The sequence below is a fragment of the Falco punctatus genome, assembly GCF_963210335.1.
Source record: "Falco punctatus genome assembly, chromosome: 4".
In the NCBI taxonomy this organism is placed as follows: Eukaryota; Metazoa; Chordata; class Aves; order Falconiformes; family Falconidae; genus Falco; species Falco punctatus.
Genome location: NC_137583.1, coordinates 76,303,229 through 76,322,308, shown reverse-complemented (window position 1 = coordinate 76,322,308; position 19,080 = coordinate 76,303,229). Strand labels below are relative to the sequence as shown.

General features: G+C 42.6%; 1 protein-coding gene across 7 annotated transcripts; it reads left to right on the top strand.

The window, feature by feature from the left end:
* Positions 1 to 2,832: 2,832 nt before the first annotated feature.
* Positions 2,833 to 18,619, top strand: FAM133B (family with sequence similarity 133 member B). Of its 7 annotated transcripts, none has more exons than XM_080383633.1 (12): positions 2,833 to 3,032; positions 6,849 to 6,946; positions 7,637 to 7,715; positions 9,782 to 9,856; positions 10,031 to 10,063; positions 10,462 to 10,530; positions 11,103 to 11,210; positions 12,331 to 12,378; positions 14,122 to 14,217; positions 15,007 to 15,055; positions 15,210 to 15,273; positions 16,549 to 18,619. In XM_080383633.1, exons 1-12 carry the CDS (start codon positions 3,009 to 3,011, stop codon positions 16,670 to 16,672), a joined length of 867 nt encoding a protein of 288 aa, XP_080239759.1. In that variant the 5' UTR covers positions 2,833 to 3,008; the 3' UTR covers positions 16,673 to 18,619. The 7 variants fall into 7 exon arrangements, with proteins under 7 accessions (XP_080239759.1, XP_080239761.1, XP_080239763.1 ...); XM_080383634.1 differs by having other exon boundaries at positions 2,838 to 3,032; positions 11,103 to 11,198; XM_080383635.1 differs by lacking the exon at positions 15,210 to 15,273 and having other exon boundaries at positions 2,835 to 3,032; positions 15,007 to 15,086.
* Positions 18,620 to 19,080: the final 461 nt, after the last annotated feature.

Genomic DNA, 19,080 nt, shown 5'->3' with positions numbered 1-19,080 from the left:
GATGCCCTGCATTAAAGCTCCTCCACTTTCACAGAATCACAGAACCACAGAATGGTTGGGGTTGGAAGGGACCTCTGGATATCATCTAGTTCCACCTCCTGCTAAAGCAGGTTCACCTACAGCAGGTTGCACAGGATCATGTCCAGGTGGATTTCAGATGTCTCCAGAGGAGACTCCACGGCCTCTCCAGGCCACCCGTTCCCGTGCTCTGTCACACTCAAAGTAAAGAGCTGTTCCTCATATTCAGATGGAAATTCCTGTGTTGCAGTTTGGGCCTGTTGCCCCTTGTCCTGTCGCTGGGCACCGCTAAACAGAGCCCGGCCCCAGCCTCTTGACACCCACCCTTAAGATATTTGTAGACACTGATAAGATCCCCTCTCAGTCTTCTCCAGGCTAAGCAGGCCCAGCTCTCTCAGCCTTCCCTCATAAGAGAGATGCTCCAGTCCCCTAATCCTCTCCATAGCCCTCCGCTGGACCCTCTCCAGCAGTTCCCTGTCCCTCTTGAACTGGGCAGCCCAGCACTGGCCCCAGCACTCCAGGTGCTGCCTCACCAGGGCAGAGCACAGGGGCAGGATCACCTCCCTCGACCTGGTGGCCACACTCCTCCTCATGCACCCCAGGATCCCACTGGCCTTCTTGGCCCCAAGGGCACCCTGCTGGCTCATGGGCACCTTGCTGTCCACCAGAACTGCCAGGTCCTTCACAGAGCTGCTTTCCAGCAGGCCACCCCCCAGCCTGTACTGGTGCATGGGGTTATTCCTTCCAGGTGTTGGACCTTACACTTGCCTTTGTTGATCTTCATTAGGTTCATCTCCACCCAACTCTCCAGCCTGTCTAGGTCCTGCTGAATGGCAGGGCAGCCTTCTGGTGCAGCAGCACACTCTGTCCCCTCATCCAGGTCATTGATGAATAAGTTGGACAAGACTGGACCCAGCACCGACCCCTGGGGAACACCACTAGCTACAGGCCTCCAGCCAGGCTCTGGGCCACTGATCACAACCCTTTGGGCTCTGCCATTCAGCCAGTTCTCAATTCACCTCATTGTCCACATGTCTGACCCACACTGCCTGCACTTGCCTATGAGCATGCTATAGGGGACAGTGTCGAAAGCCTTGCTGAAGTCAGGGTAGACAACATCCACCGCTCTCCCCTTGTCTACCCAGCCAGCCATTCTATCACAGAAGTCTATCAGATTGGTCAAGCATGATTTCCCCTTGGCGAATCCATGGTGACTGCTCCTGATAACCTTCTTTTCCTCCACGTGCTTAGAGGTGATGTCCAGGATGAGCTGCTCCATCAGCTTTCCAGGGATGGAGGTGAGGCTGACTGGCCTGTAGTTTCCTGGCTCCTCCTTCTTGCCCTTTTTGAAGGCTGGAGTGACACTGGCTTTCCTCTAGCCCTCAGGCCCCTCTTGTGTTCTCACGACCTTTCAGTGATGGAGAGTGGCTTAGTAATAACATCTGTTAGCTCCCTTAGCACTTGGCAGTGCATCCCGTCAGGGCCCATGGATTTGTGGGTGTCAAGTTTGCCTAAATGATCTATAACTCCATCCTACCTAACCAAGGGAAAGTCCTCCCTTCTCCAGTGCTTGTGAGTACAAGTCCAGCAGCACACCTCACCTCGTTGGCTCCTACACCACATATGTCAAAGAGTTGTCATCAGTGCTCTGCAGAAACCTCCTGGACTATGTGTGCCTAGCCATGTTGTCTTTCCAGCAGATATCAAGGTGTTTGGAGTCCCCCATGAGAACCAGGGCCTGTGATCGTAAGGCTACTTCCAGCTGTCTGTAAGAAGCCTCATCGACTTCTCTCCCTCACCAGGTGGCCTGTAGCAAACACAACAGCGTCACCCATGTTGGCCTGCCCCTTAGTCCTTTACCCATACGCTCTTGACTCATTCTTCGTCCACGCCTAGGGACAGCTCAGTACATTCCAGCTTCTTTCTCACATAAAACCCAACTCCACCGCCTCTCCTTGCTGGCCTGTCTTACCTAAAAAGTACACGGCCATCCATGACAGCGTTCCAGTTGTGCAAGCTATCCCACCGTGTCTCTGTAGCTGCACTAGGACCACAGCCCAGCGACCACACACGGAGCTCCGGTTCTCCCCGTTCGTTCCCCGTGCTGCGCGTGCGGTGTACGGGCACTGCAGAGGGAATCGAGCGTGTGGCTGTCCCCGGAGGGGTGCAGGAGGATCCACCACAGCCACACACCCCTGGAGGCAGCTGGCTTTCTGGTACTCATCTTGGGAGGCAGCTAAGGAACATACACCGCTGCTCTGGCTGGCCTGGCGTATCCCCCAGCTGGATGCGATGGCGTGAGCAGTGCCACTCTGGACACCCCCCCCCCCCCCCCGAGCCCACCGGTGTGAGGCCTGCCTGGCCAAGCCGGCTGGCCGCTGCCTCCCCTGCGCAGGTGGCGCCCACCCCTCCCCAACAGGCCATAGAAGCCAAACCCTCACACCGGCTCCAGCCGCGAAGGCCGCAGTTGATGCGCATTGCACACCTGCTGCTGGCTGCGCCCTTTCCTCGCACTGGGAAAATGGAATTAAAACCAGCTTGGGCACCAACGTCTGCCACTCGGACCCCCAGGGCGTGATCGTCTCCTGTGGCTCTGCCCGGTGCTGGCTTGTTCTGTCATTCGCGCCCCCGTGACAGAGCAGCAGCGGCCGGGCGGTGGCACTTCCGCGGCAGCACCTGTCACCGGCCCCCGCCCCACCCCGCCGCCCCCCTCCCCACTGCGCCCCCCCCCCCCCCCCCCGCCGCCGGGCTGAGGGGCGGGGCGCGGCTGAGGCGGGGCGCTAACGGCCACAGCCCTCCGGCAGCGAGGGCCCGCGGTGGCGGCGCGGTCCCGCCAGGCGGCGCTGCGTGGCCGCCGCCATCGCTGCTCCCCGCAGCTCGGCGGCTGCTCGGGGCCGAGGCGGCTGCGGCGCGGCTTCCCGGGCGCGGGGAGAAGGCCTCGGGCTGGGCCGAGGCGACGGCGGGCGGCGGCGCAGGGTCTCGGCAGCGCCATGGGGAAGCGGGACAACCGGGTGGTGAGTAGCACGGGCGGTCCGGTGGGGAGGTGGCGGCGGGGCCCGGGCCGGCGCGGCGGCCGCCCCCAGGATCCGCCGCGGCGGCGGCAGCAGCTTCGGGCGGGCCCCGTTGGGGAAGCCGCGGGGAGCGGGGCGCTGCCTGAGCGCGGGCAGCCGCGGCGGCCTAGGCGGGCCCGTCCGGCCGCTGCCGTGCCCCGGGCGCGGGGGCGGAAGGGCCGCCGCCCCGCAGCCGCGGGGAAGAGGGGCCCCGTTCGGGCGGGCCTGCGCCTCGGCGGGCGAGAGGCACTCGCGGGCCGGGTACGCGGCGGCGGGGCCGGGGGGCCCCGTGCCGCCAGACAACAAAGGCGGGCCCGGGCCCTGCCGGGCCGCCCGGCCGCGGTGGGCGCCGCGGGGAGCGGGGCCTGGGCCGCCCGGGGCGCTGCGTGCCGGGCCGTCCCTCAGCGCGGGCGGGCGAGTCCCCGCCGCCCCCGGGCCGCGCCGCGCCGCCTTGTCAGAGCCGGCGGCGGTCGTGGCCGGTGCCCGCTTTGTGATCTGCTGCGTGAAGGTGATCAAGATGCTGGCCGGGTCCTTACAAAACTACGGTGTTCCCCGTGGGAGCTGCAGCATTCCCTGAAGTAGCTCCGCTCCTCGCGAAGCCGGATTTCCTTAAACTTGGCGTTCCGCGGTACCGGAGCGGTTTCAAATGTGCGAACCCTCGGAGCCAGCCGCCGGGTGGCCGCAAATGTGCTCCTACACACCCGGCGGCAGGACCTCACTTTATACTGCTACCGCGTTCATCCCTCTTCGTATTTTTCTTGAAAACTTTTTAATAGCAGTTAGCCATTCACCTTATGCTCATAACTCATTTAGGCACTGTAAATTTACAATTAATGAGCTTTACGAGTAAAACCAAGTCATAGTGTTCTCTACCCACACACCCCCACCTCCCACCCCCCCCTTGTCTCTGGTATGTGCTAGGAGTTCATACTCGGATCCATTCAGGGAAATGTCTTTGCTTACCTTGGTGGAATAATACGAAATAAGACATGGTGGACATAGTTTGTATATGTGTATTTGTATAATGTATAAAGGCCTTTGATTACTTTATTGAGGCATCAAAATAAGTGTACTGAGAAAGTGTGGACAGTGTTAGGCTGCAAGACCTGGCCTGTGCTCAAAATGTGTTGCCCTCCCATAATGTTTTTGGGTCTATTTGGGTGTCTTATATTCTTTCAATGAGACAGTTGGGATGCACCTACCAATGCCAGCAAATCTTTACATTCTTACATAACGTTCATTATGCTATGACAGCTGCTGGCACAGACAAGTTATAATATAGGAAGGACCCTTCACCTCTGTTCTATGATCGTAAAGCTTCCTACCTGTTGCTTCTTTCCCATGACCCTTTTTAAATACACCATCGTTTTGACAGTTTGGATATGGAAAATAAATTTAGGTTTTTCATATCTGCAGGATACTTGCAAGGCAGTAATAGCTTGTATTGCTTGCCCGAAGAACCCTAGCTGACTGGAGCCTTATGCTTTTCATAAGCATGAAAGCTATACAACAGATACCTTTTAATAACTGCTTGAACAAACTGCCAAAAAAAGAAAATGAATGTGCAGACAAGCACTTTCTTTACTGAGGGTGCATTTCTGTGCTCTCTCTGGCGAGTGAGGTGCAGTTTGGCAAAGTAGCGTAAATACTTGTAAGAAATGTTTATTGATAAAGTAATTCTTCATAAATAAACCTGTTTGAAATTGCAAGAACGTCTTTTAAGATGTCAGTTTCCTAATTGTGGTATATATTTCCTAATCGTGGTATATAGAGCAGTATTCGGTCATTATGCACTTGCTTCTAGAAAGTTAAAGAAGGCCACTTGAATGGAGGAAGCTTCCTAGCTGCTTATCTGGGATCAGTTTGGGGAAGTAGAAAAACAACACTTGACAGTTCTGGCCTCTTCTGCAGGTAGTGAGTTTTGTTTGGAGGTGGTAAGGTGTTTGTTTCAGGTTAGCTCAGGTAAGAAGGTAGCTAATTTCTATTAAATTTTAACGTTGGGTATAATAATTATGTAAGAAGATAGACCTTTCAGATATAAATTGTTGAATGGTAACCGGAAAGACTTGACTTGCTTTGCTCCCTGGAGTAAGCCAAGTGATTAAGCACGTTGCTGTTGTTTTCTATAGTGGATCTAGTACATTGAAATTACCTTTGTTCAGTGAAAACAGTGTTCAGATACTCTCTTCCAGCATTGCTGAAGGAGCTCATTTTCTACTTGAAGATGAATTCAAATGCAAATACTTATTTGTCATATAATGAAATGCTAGAGTTAATAATGTGAATACTTATCTCTAAGTGCTGTAACTATTTGAGTGCATACATCCACCAGGCTACAAAAGAAGGTGCCAAGCTGAGGTTCAACTAGTTTAAATTGGCATACCTCAGCATTTACCTGCCCATGTTAGTTAGTCCCTTTTTGTGTGAAGTAAAGGAACACAGCAAAGCCCCAAGAAATGGCAGCAGACCGCAAAGTTAAGAGTTGCAAAGTCAACCTGAGTCAAAAAATGGTCCACTTGAAAGACCCCTCAGATTGCTTCAGTGTGGTCTAGCTGATGGACCATGAGCCAAACTCCGTGTGGGGACTGTTTCCCTCTGGCCTGCTGCCCCATCCCAGGCAGAGCCTAGAGTCTCTTTTCCAGGACCAAATGTGGTCCCAAGAGCTGCAGGCCATCAGCCTGCTCACAGTCCAGTCCAGAAACTCAGTGTTGCAGTGTCCACTGCGTCTGCAGTAGGGGGAACAAGAGAGGAGGCGGCAGCTGCGGTTTTTGACAGCTTTCACAAATGCTCACTTGCTGTGCGTGGTGGTTTCCAAATGCTTACTTTATGGCCTGATAAAAAGCAGTGCCGGCATGTAAGAGCTACTGTGCGTATGGTCAAATCTTTATTTTGAATCTACAAAACGTTGTACTTCAAAAAAAAAAATAATCTTGAGCTGGTCAACTAAAGCTAATCATTGACTGTTGGGTCAGTGTTCTTACTGTGGACAGTAAGAACAGCATGTGTTATGTTTTGCAAAAGTAAATTGTGACATGTTGAGAGGATGTAGTGGTAGAAGCCCTTGAGATAAGGGGGTACATGTACATTCCTTTTGCATAAGTAAAATATTGGTATAAAAATAATAATTGTTTGCTAGTTAAGAGTTTTTTCATGAATTGCTGAGGTGGGTTATGGTTTCTAAGTTTTAAATTAATCTTTTGTAAACTGTTACGTTTTTAGGGTGAATATGAAGAGGCTGCATGGGTTTGAAAAATGGAATACCTCATAAGATATTTAAAAAAAAAAAAAATTTCCCCCTCCCTAAAATAGCCCTAAATCACAGAATTTTCACACATGCATGACTGTAGCACAGCATCACCACTTGCTTGTTTTGGTGTTACAGCAAGAAACTTTATGCAGAATTCGTTGAATCTACTGTCATGAATTTGAGCAGAATTTTAAAGGCATAGTAGGATCACTTGTCCCAGAGACAATATTTCAGCAGTTGTGATACTGTACTCGGTTTGCAAAATCATTGCTCAGGGAGGGGAATTACTGTAAGCAACATAGTCTCTTTGTGGATGAGTTCTTTCTGCCAGTCTCTAACTGAAAGCACATACCTGAGTCTTTCTGCCAGACTGAATCAACTTGGTTTAGTTAAATATTTTATATCTTTAGAAGCAAGTCAGAATTATTTTTCAACAAGCGAGAAGAAGTTCCTATGAAGAACAAAAAGGACAGATTTTGATATCACAGCGCAGCTAGTGAATTTTATATTTCTTTTTTTATTTCATATTCAAGGCGTATATGAATCCCATAGCTATGGCCAGAGCGCGAGGTCCTGCCCAAAACTCAGGACCAACGATACAGGACTACTTGAACAGGCCAAGACCAACATGGTAAGTGGCAACAGTTGTCTGTCTGTCCTTCTGACCTTTTGAGAGAAAGATTTGGTCCCTCTTACTAAGATGACAATGGTACCTACCTCCTCCCCAGTAATACATCTTGAAAGATGCCTTGTCTTTGGCCAGGGTGTTCTTTTTCAAATATGTATTTAATCTCCTCTTTTAAAAACAGTATAAAGAATAGTATTTCATTTTGAATTGCATATTTCTTATTTGTCTTTAAATGTTTTGGCAACAGTTTCTCAGAAGAGGAAAACATCAGTCATTTTACCTCTTTCACAAATCCTACTACCTAAAGCCTGCAGATACCTATAATTCTTAAACAAAGTAATCTCTAGCAAAAGCTTTTGCTGGTATATTCACAGAACACAGTTTACCCAACAAAATCATCGCTTTGAGATTATCAACAACTTTACATTCAGTCCATTTTGCCTCCTCTCATTAGACATTAGAGAACAGTTCACCTAATTACAAAGTTAGGTTTAGATCTTTCAGAGGGATTTAATTACCATACTTAAGTTATTACGGTTAGGTTACGATATGCATAACATCTAAGATGCTTTCATTCTTCTTTTTGTTGGAAGTTCAGCCAAAGTTAAACTTGAAAAAAAACTACAAAAAGTTAGATGCCAAAGAAGGTATTTTTAATTGTGAAAATTGTGATCTATCATCCTTTTTATGTAGGGAAGAAGTGAAAGAACAACTAGAAAAGAAAAAGAAAGGATCCAGGGCTTTGGCTGAGTTTGAAGAAAAGATGAACGAGGTTGGTAATGTTATTAGTATGTTAGTACTTGATTCTTCATATCTTACATACCACTTTTCTTCCGTTATCTTTAACAGCACCAAGTGGCCATTACATTTTACTTCACTCAAGCTTTCAATGAGTAAATATTTTGTCTCATTTGTGTCAGAAGTTAAGGTTACCACTTAACCAGTGAAGAGTTATTCTCAGTTAAGAGAAACACTATATAAAAAGTTTCGACAACTGCTGCTGAATAGAACTTTTTAACTTTTCAAAAATGTAAATACAGTTTACAAATGCATGTGTTTATATTAATAAATGAAACTCATGCACTTTCCAGTATGATAAACTGAAGTCTGTTGGGCTAATCTTCTCTTGTTTAAGGTCACATGATCCGAATATATTTTAAAAACGTGTATTAGTGGAAATGTGTCTTTGGCAAGAAACGTACACATAATATTAATATGGGAGAAGGCACAGAGAATGGCCTTCAATACACAGATAAGACTATAAAGCACATTCTCTCTCATCCTAAGATGATCAATTCCATGCTGGTTCCCTGCTATGAATGCAACCGTTCTGATGCTTGTGTTCAGTACCTACTGGAGATCAGCACAGTGTAAAAGTTCACGTGTAAGTCCTGTTGTGTATGTAGGAAGAAATTAGTATACAATGAATTAAACTGTTCCTGTTCCTTTTTGGATTCTGGTATCTTGAGCTAAGCTTCAAGCTGTAGTCTCCGTCACTGTGTGTGAGTTTCTAGTTGAAGTAGATTATGCTCCTGCTCTGTTACTGGAAGGGTATAGTACTCGTAGTACTCCTGCTACTACCTTTTTGCCTAAGAAATTATACTGGTATTTGGAGGGTCATGGTGTGCTATTCTGAGAGGACTGGTTGTTCTGTGCTCTGCCAATTTTCGCTTGGTGAGTTTGATTTAGTATTTTATTCCTTTCCTGCTTTTATCTTTGCTTTATTATGAAATAATTGAAACTGGCATAGATAGAAGATAACAGCCTTTCAGTATGGCAGAAAGGTAGGAGGGGGTGCAGCAAATAGTGAAGTGGCCACGAGTTCTTCCTGAAGCTCTGAAGGATAGATCTCTGAAAGCTGAAAAGATTACAAGTCTCTGAATGAGTTGCGCTCTCTCCTGTTTTACTGACAGATAATTTAAAGAGAGCACCTGCCTAATAAAGCACAGGCTGTTGTTACAGACCCCTCGGGTAGCTCTGGGTAGCTGGTATATCGAAGTACGCGACCCACCGCAGTATTGCGTAGATGGACCATGGAAGCACGTGACACACAGCAGTGTATCTGGGCTCAGCAGCACTGGTCAGCTAATTCACCATATGCTGACTTGGGTTTCTGTGTATCATACTGCATTGCACAGGTATAATCTTGTTTAATTCCCAATTTTTTTCTGTCCCTTCAGCACAATATGTGGATTATTGTTGCTTTGCCAATACAATACCAATGCGGCTTCATTGTGAAGAAAGGGAGGATCGGAATAGTAGTAATGAAGAAGGGAGCATGTGGTGTGTCTGACAGGAAGCAGGAATAGCACAGATTGGAGCTAGCAGCCTTTCAGTCTGATGGGGGCAGGTTGGATATTTCCAAGCTCTTGAAGAGGGGATTTTAGGTAGACATAAAGACCTTGTGAGGAATTGAAAAGGAGGAATGAGAGGAGACTTCTATGTGTGCAGTGTGTTTGGCCTAACAAAAGTAAGAGTGTTTCTATGAAGTTTTTCTGGTAGGGTACCCTGGCCTTCTGAAGTGCTGTAGCAAGAACACTGTGATACAAAAGTAAAAATACCGTAATTAACACCCTCGAAGATAAATTCCACAGTCCTAAATCCAAAAAACTTGAACATTAAGGTGTGAACTAACATGGTATTTTTGATGAATATTATTCTTCTGTAAAATCAAATGCGTTATAGCCTTGGTTAACATTATATGTTGTTTATTTTCTGTGGGTTTTGTGAAGGCTATAATGCCAGGTAGAGGACAAGATTTCGAAAAAGGCCTCTTAAAAAGACCTATTTGGAAATAACACTTGTGTCACTGTTTCTGTTTGTGGTTTTTTTTTTCAGAATTGGAGGAAGGAACTGGAAAAACACAGGGAGAAATTACTGGGTGGAAACGAGAGTTCCTCCAAAAAGAAAGAGGTACGTTATTTTTCAGTTTCATACAGCCTGTGTTTGGAACTGCATTTATCATCGATGCTGCCAGTACAGAATTTCATAAATACATTTTAAAAGCCATCATCAAAGTACATAAACCTAAATGCACAGCAGAAGAACATCATGCCAAAGTAACATTTGTTTTATTCTATTTTTAAGAAAAAGAAAAAGGAAAAGAAGAAATCTAATAGGGTGAGCAAAATTTTCAGTTTTCTGAGCTTTTTTTGCTTTGGGTTTGTTCCTGTTTGTCATTCAAGTTCTCTTGGAAAGAGAGAGTATAACTAATTTTTAATTTAGCTGTTAAAATAACTTATTTGAGAGGGGTGGCATACATTCTGTACAAGCAGAATTTTACTTCTGCTTAAAGGGAGGAAAGGAGCTTTAAATAGATATCGTTAAAAATGTTAGAAGTTACTTTTTACAGTTTTAATAAATAAAATCTGTAAGACGAGCTGCTTGGAAGTAAAATTTTGTTGATAGTACCTTGCAAATGAATAAACTTTAAAGGTAGGGTTTGGAGGGACTTTAGAATATTTGCCAGACAAAATGCTGCATCTCACAAGCTTCACTTTTTGTTGTGTTTGGTCAAGTTGTCTTCATCTTCCTCTTCTTCATCAAGCTCTGATTCTTCCAGCAGTTCATCTGATTCAGAAGATGAGGTAAGAACTAATAGAATCTAATATGTTTTGTTAATGAGGCTTATTAACAGAGATTTTGGTAATATACTTTAGAATATTGTTTGAGGGCTTGGATCGCATAAAACTGTTTTTTATGCATTTGATACATATAAAGTTGTGAATTTTAGACATGTATCTCTTCAAGAATTTCTTTGAGGACTATAAATTTTTGGTGCCTGGCTTGTAAACTGGATCAATTTCTGTTTTAACATTGAATTGTATATTTTCTCAATAGAATCCCCCATCTAATCATAAAAATGCAAAAATACCATTTTTACTTTTTAGCAAAAATCTTTATTACAGATAATCAGATTCTACAGCACACATCTAAATAATAAACAGAACCTGGATTTTTCACCATTATTTCAATGCAGGAGAGTTATGAAGGTCTTCCTCTTAAGAGAATCTGACTGTAGTGTACTTTATTCCTTCAAGAGAACATGCTAACATGTAGGAATTTGGTGTTCCCTATTCTTTACATTTAATGTAAGTCTTTAATTCTAGTGAGAATAAATTCATTTTTTCTTTTTTTTTCCTACAATATTTGTGGATAGGATAAAAAGCAAGGGAAGAAAAGAAGGAAAAAGAAGTACCGCTCCTCACGGAAATCTTCAGCAAGCTCAACTTCTGCATCTGAGTCGGATAGCAAGGTAAATATGCAGGTGTGTTACCCTTGGCAAGTTTTCTTGATCTGTGTTATAAAGACATACACACTTCTGATTTTCACTTACTTGGGTGGGGTTTTTTATCTTCGAAATTTTAAACCATGCATTCTGTAGCTGAGCTGCACTTGTATCTTCCAGATGCAGTCAGGAATCTACCTCCACTGGTCACAATGCCTGGCAGAAATAATTTGATCTTAGAAAAAGAACATGCTTTATTCCAACAACTTTTAGCTATTTTTCTGAGTTCAGACATAGGCAGCTTTTGTGCTGCTCAAATGTTTAGTTTTACTACTACGTTAGCACTTAATGTTCTGTGAAATTCTTGTGAATATGCTATTTAATTGAACACCATCTGTGAAAATACAGCTATTACAGGCTATCAGTGGCCAAAATATTGCCTTTCCAAGTATCTGTGGACTGTGGATATACGGGCTTATTCATTGAACAAAAAAGTAGAGAAGATACATGAGGCAATTTGTTCTCATATGTTAGCATTGTTCTGTGTTACACTGGATGGTAATTGTACTTCTTGCCTAAATATTAATAATATAGCAAGTTGTTAAGATTTTATGTGTAGACTTTATCACAGGCTTTCACTGGAATACCTAATTCAGTGTGGTATAAACGTAAGGAATTTGTGCTAATGGAACTTTTAAAACTTCTGCTACATAAAGGGACACAGATCTATTACTGCTGAAATTGGAAGACAGAAAACTCCACGGAAGTATCTTCCTAACTCCTGCCTGATCAGCAGAGATGGGCTTAGAGAGAGAATAAGAACTCCAGACTGTTATATGTTAGACATACGTTTATGTGGTTATAGTAGCGATAGCTGGTACCCTTTCCAGAGGCTCTTTACATGTACTGCAAGGACTTTGTTACCTGTTTCCAAGGACTTTGTTACCTGTTTCCATAAAGACCTTTTTACGCTGCTGGTTCAAGAAATTAGTAGCTGCATCAAAACTATGACTCTTTTCCTGTTAACTGCAAGGTAGAAAGAAAAACTCTGAAGAACGACCTTCAGTAGACTGAAAAAGGCAATGGGTCAAACAGCTTTTGGGATTTCAGCCTTTTTCCTGAAATAGTTTCGTCATGGTTTGTTTTCCTTTCTATTTAGGACAGCACAAAAAAGAAAAGGTCAAAAGAAGATTATGAAAAAGAGAAGGTATTTTTACTCTTTAAATACTTGCATGAGAACTGCATTTTACGTACGCACTTTTTAAAAAAAATCTTTACTATTGAATGCTTCAATTTACACCTATGGAAATGTTCTGTCCAAAGCTACACAGTCAGAAGGTATTCAGTACCCCAGTTTGACTTAGACTATTAGTTGGGATCAGCTCCTGTTTTAGTAATTCTTGTTAGTGGAAACTGCTAGATCTGTTCATGTTATGAAGGTAAGTGAAAAAAGTATCTGATCTGCTGTAAGTAGATCAGCTGCATTTCATTATTTTGGGTTTTATCATGAGCAGTCACATTGAGCTAAAAATACGTGTGGTGATATTTCAGTGGCATGCCTGGTAGGATACTGGCTGGTTGCTGTAAATTAAGGAATGTTGAGCAGAGGATATATTTATCTAAATGTAGTCATAATTGCAAATATTGTACTTATGACAGCTTTGAAAAATTGCAGAGAAAAAATTATATTGGCTTAAGAAAAAATTATTCTATCTCTGAGCATGAAAACCCTCTCTCCTTTCTGCTGCCACCTCACCATTTTGTCCACACATCTGAGGACTTCCTTCTGTTTAATGCACATAATCTTGTTGACCTAAGTTAGTTTACACATAGGGTAGAAATAACAATGCTTTCAGAGTCCTCCCTAGTCTTTCTCTCCAGTTACCTCTCTTATCACATTGGCCTCTACCATCCCAGTCAACAGTATTGACTTGGATGTACAAATTCTCTGTTGTGTAAGGCGAATGTGTCAATACATTTATTCCATCACCACCCTCCGTGCTGCTGCTTCCATTTCACAGAGCTTCCATTTCCCATCAACTCCTTTTAACTTCTAGGTAGCTTTGATTCAAAGACCAAGTGTCTACCAGAACCCCTTACTGTAATGCTGCTTTCACACATCCTCTGAAAGCAAAGGGCCTTTGGGGACTAGAGGTCTTCTACCTGAAGATCCCCCATTCCTCAAATGTGTTGTATCATGTCTACTTTTCCTGAGTATTTTTGGGAAAGGATTGTGGTACCTACAATAGACTAAATAGCACAACTGAGATGTGTGATCGTACCTTGCAAAAAGTTGATTAGCAAGAAATTGTTTTCCGTTTCTGGCCTTAGAAACCGAATGGAAGAAACTAGCTTCAGTCTTAGGAACACCTTGCCTGGTCCAGAGGAAAGGTGGGGAAGCTGAAAAGTAGCTCATCAGAGCAGTCATGCAGCATCAAGATTGTAAAAATAAAGTCTGTCCTTTCAATGTACCGAGATTATAAAGTGTTGAAGTGCAGCTGGCAGGGACAGCTTTTCCCAACGGGAGACAGATATAGAGGGAGCTTTTTCTTTTAATCAACAAAGCAAGAGTCTGAAACCGCAACATTTGTATGTGTGTTTTGAGACATCTTCATTTACTCAGTATCTGGAAGTGGTGAAACATTTTATTTTCAAACGTTTACTCCTTCATGTGTTATTCTTTAAAATAAGAGACTATACTGTAGTAGTATTGCTCTCGCTTATAGAAGGCTGCTGTATCTTGGTAACAAGAGAAAGGAATATACAGAAAAAGGATTATTTCCACTAAAAGCATTTTAACAGTTGGTAGGGTAATTTGTCAACAATATTCTCAACAATATTTAACAGTATTTCGCAACTTAGAAATAATATTTCAATTTTAAGTTTTAAGCAGAAGTTCTACAAAATTTGAAAGGCCTGACTTTACTCACCAATACATTACTTTGTGTAGGAAGGCAAAAGTCACCACAGGAAAAGGAAGAAAGCCGATCGCGGTGATGGACCTTTATCATCAGACTCCTTATCAGAATCAGATCAGACAGAGGAGGTCAGTATGAAACCTCAGTTTCAGATGTGATAATGCTTTAGCTTACTGATTCGCATGAGTGAATGAACAAACCAGCTTAGATTTAATCTGTTGTTGAAACTGTTCTGCTCTGTGCAGTTGAATTCAAGAGCAGCACATTCAAAGTTGTTTGTGGTTTTTTATCTTTTAATAAAAAATTTTACTAGAATTTTTAGTACAATTCCTATTACTTAGAAGTAAATTAGAATTAACTTTCTTGAAAACTTTCAACTTTTAATGGATATTTTAGATCTCAATGAAATGAGGTTTAAGTGATTGGTGTGGTGTCCTTCACAAGAAATCTGCCAATCTATTCAAAATCATAAGAGAGAAATGAAGATGTCTAAAATGTTTTGGCTCCCTTTTCTAGTGAATTAGAAAATTTTGAACATAATAACCTTACTCTCACCCTTGTGTATATCTACTTTGAGGATTTGTATTCTTGTAGGATTACAGCATTTGGGAAGGTTCCAATGTGTTTTTTTTTCATTAAGAATTTTTGTGACATTATTGGCTTAGTAATTTTACCTTTATATCTCTGCTGTGTCTTGTTCTGCTGTGTATTAAAAGCGGAGTGTGTTTCCCAAATCATATGTGTATAGGGTAATGTGTATTCTAGAACATAGCACAGAACAGATAACCAGTGTTTCTTCAGTATGTTTTACCACTGTTGTGCCATCATTAATTTATATGCAACAAAACCTCAAACTTTTATTTAAAACAGCACTTCCAAAGCTGCTTTCCCATTACATTAGACTTAATTCTTTTCAGGTGCAAGTGAAAAAGAAGAAAAACAATGAGGAAAAAGAGAAAACAGCAAGTATCCTTCTTACACATACTGTAGTCTTAGGGTATAAATATTCTGTACTTGATTAGTTTCCAGTTTCACGTTTTTCAGTAATACAGATGTCTTATCACAAAAGTCTATTGTCACATGAATTTAAATTAACAATTTCTCTATTTACCTGCTGAAGTCACTTTTTCAGTTGTTGAATTAAAGGAAGGATTTTTCACAGAGATACGTGATTTGAGATTTGTGTAAGTTTAACGCTTATTGTAGCATATATTTTACTGTATCAACCTACTAGAACTAGTCATCTGTGTGGTATTGGGTAGGGTAGCAGTTTGCCACACAGCCATCAGTGCTGCTTTTTTATCAGTGTCGTGCATAATTCTTCCATGCTAAGCCCCCTCTACCAGACCGTGAAAAGGGCCTTAGGATGTAATCGCTGCAACATCTACACGAACATAATTCTTCCCCCAACCAAATAAAAAGCTGTCAACAACCTATTACTTTTCTTAATTTTGTCTATTTGTTTCTGTTGGTAAAAGTGAGAGGAAGGTTCAGCAGTGATGTATATACAACTCAAATTCATGACATACACCTGAGGATCCTCAGTTAGGAGTATAGTGATTCTGAGATCCTAAATGTCTGCCAGAGATGTCTGTATCTTTCTATCTCCTGTGTCAGCAGCAGTGCTCCTAATCGGACATCTCAGCTGTCTAGATGAGTTAGCGTGAAGGGAAGGTTTACATTAGTCGCCTAAAAAAACAAGCATAGGAGTGTCAGTGATAATACACATTGTCCATAGTACTTGTTTGGTTTTTCATAATCATATAAGTTGTTTGCCATGAAATTTCTAGTGATACAAAGCTTTCATACCAGGATTTTTTTTGCTTACATAATGTCACATCTATTTACAAATTCCAGTTCAAATTCTGCTTTCAAAAAGACAGAATTGCATCTCTCAGCTTCTGTATTACAGTGATCAGGTTAATAACTCCAGGACTGAATCCAGTAGGGTTAGTTGAGTGTATTCATATTTACAATTGAGATCTTAATTGTTTTACTTTAAATGATGTGCAAGTGCTGGAGATTCTAGCCAAATGTGGTTGAACTATTTAATTGTGCACAGTAAAAGCAAGCACTTACTTTAGAATCTGTAAACATTCTAGTTACTCCCACATATATAAGTTGTCACTGCTTGTCAAAGCACTTCCTTAGTACTTTCTCAGAAATCTATAAAGCACTGAAAATCATCTAAAAGATTAGAAAATGTAATAGTGATGGTGATAAGGGGTGTGAAATAGCCAGACCATGATGGAGACAAATTGAAGACTGCTTATTAATAGTACAAATTACTGGGTAAAATACACATTTTCTTTTTGTGATCTCTAAATAGGCTTTTACAGAAATCTCTTAGGAAATCTTTGTTAAGATACCCTTTCTGTGCTCTCATTTTGCACTAGCAGAATTTCATAGATGGCAATTTTATTATACAATAGCTTCAATTTAATTTTATTATTTTTTAGGATAAAGCAAAAAAGAGAAAGAAGCACAAGAAACATGGTAAAAAGAAGAAAAAGAAGATTGCTGGTTCAAATTCGGATTCGGAATAATAATAATAAAAAAAGACTATCAACAGAAGTGCAATGACTGAAGGAAACTTAAACTGTGAAATGACAGCAAACTTTACCAAACTGCATGAGTTTTCCTGTGTTCTAGAAATATTCATAATCTTTCAGTAGCCAGCCAGATGCAGCTGTGCTGGGAAAGACCATTGTTATTGCCTGCTGCTTAATACATGAGGTACAACTTTTATAAAATTGCAGTAAGCAGTGTTAGATGTTTGAAACCGTATGAGATGGTAGTCCAGCAGAGATGTAAAATATCGGAAAATAAAAGTTGAACTTTTTAGATAGTAAGAGTAGTCTTTTAAAGCATTAGTAATAGTCTTTATTTGTAAATCTGGACAAAGAAAATCCCAAGTTCATCCTGCAGGTTAATATTATACATAAACTATTACATGCTGGTGTCTGCTAATGGCATTTACAAAATGGGAAATTAATGATAACATTTAAAATGCTGCCTTTGTAGAAATGTTTATGATCTGCCCCATTACCATCTTCATGCTTACGAGAAAGGGAATGCTACAATTTTGGCTGACTGCATAGGGTGCCTTTGCCTTTGATTCTTGCAAATCTGCTATTCTTGATCCATGCAGCATCTCTGATTCTAGGGAAGCCAGAACTATTGTCAGCAGACTTCTGAATAAGCAGTTCTGTGCTTCTAAGCATGTGCTTCTGCATTAAGCAAGAGCAATGACATTTTGCAGTATAACTGACATTCGAAACCTGAAGATTTTACCTCTGCTTCTTTGAAATAGTGATAGCTCTTTGCTAGTAAATATGCATATTTCATTTAACATAATTTTGGGTTAGTTGAATACTTCTTGCAAACACTGGGAGCTTTCTTTGCATTATCTTTAGAATTGTTTTGCATGATTTGTACCATTTTTAAATTAACGAAATGCAGGTAATCGTTTGTTGTAACCAGTTCTATGAATTATGTTCCACATGCAGAGTTTCATGTATGTACTTAGTTACTCTTATAGTTAAGTTCATTGCTGTGTTTAAGTGCACACTTGCTGAAGATACTTAGCATGTAAAAAGCAGGGTTTTGATACCTTAACAGCTTCATATTGAAGCTGATTTTACTCTAAGCAAGTTCAGTGGCAGACCTGTTACATGATGTGTCCTGTTAGATAACTACTGCCAGAATCTCATTAAAGATACTGTTTAAACAGTTTGTATTTATATTTTTGTACTTGAGGGCTACAGAATGTTGACTAAATCAGAAAGCTGATTTACTTTTAAATTAGTTGCTTTAGAAATTGAAAAAAAGCTTTTGTAAATTAAACGTGCACACAAGAAAACACAAGCAACCATTTGATTTTAGTTTTTACATGAAATTCTCATAGTACCTTCCACTGAAGTACCTGTCGCTGGGCTTCCATTTAGTTAAAAACGGCCTGTCCCTCCTCTATGGTCAGCTGTAGATTTTGCTCTTGATCCGCCCCTTTTTTTCGTTGCGCAGGTGCTAACTTAGGACTTAACCTCTGTTGCATACAGATGTTTCTCAAATATTGTATTGCCAAGAATTGCAAGACCTTTAAGACCTTGATCGTTAGTCTGCAAACCATAACCAAAAACGGGGGGGAGAAAGGTGATTTCATGTTGGCATTCTACAGAGAAATTGACTTCAAGTTCTTGAGAAAATACAACTGTTGAGTCGCAGCAATGTCCCTCTAGACTGTAGTAAGAATATGTTGATCAGATATTTTATACTGATGGGCTTGATGTTACTGATTCTAGATGCTGTTTTGCCAGTGACGTTGTAAAGACAAGGTGAAGTGAACAGTAGGGGGTTGATTAGGGTTTGTGTTTGATTTTTTGGGGGGTGGTTTTCTTTTTGAGTCATGGTGTTGCAGTTTTGGTAACAGAACTTGTAACGAACCATAGCGTAAATGCTGTGTCCTGTGTGATACCGTATTTGACTTCTACACAGCCACCTGCAACGGAAAGAAATAAAAATGGAAATGAGCCCCAGTCTTCCCAATTCGTAAGCTGGTATGTCATTTTAATTGCCTGAATCTAACGTGTGTGTGCTGGTCAGCTGCGGGCTTCAGGTGCTGCTGCCGTGCCTTGGAAGCGGTGTAGCTGCTCGAGGGGCTGACAGGCCGCGGCAGCTGCCAGCAGAGCTGCTTTAATAGTGACCGTGACACCTCTCCGTTTGCAATACGTACAGGAACGCGTTGGCACTCCTCTCGCGTCCTGCTTTTCCCGGAGGAACAGCCTGGTGGCCGCCCTGCACGGGTGGGCAGCCCGAGCGCGGGACGGTGGTGCGGGATGCGGGTGGCGCCGGGCGACCTGTTGGCGTTACAGCAGCGGGACGGAGCAGGAATGAGCCGTGTGGGAGTAAAAGCGTTGTAAGGTCCTCTGACCGCAGGGGAGCAAAGCGGGATCGCACGTAGTAGGTAACATTAGCTCTTGCTTCCGGAAACA

Coding starts and splice junctions, on each gene's coding strand:
- FAM133B (XM_080383633.1), top strand. CDS start 3,009: ATGGGGAAGCGGGACAACCGGGTG. Junction 14,218..15,006: donor AATCAGATCAGACAGAGGAG/GTCAGTATGAAA, acceptor AATTCTTTTCAG/GTGCAAGTGAAAAAGAAGAA. Junction 15,056..15,209: donor GGAAAAAGAGAAAACAGCAA/GTATCCTTCTTA, acceptor TACCTGCTGAAG/TCACTTTTTCAGTTGTTGAA.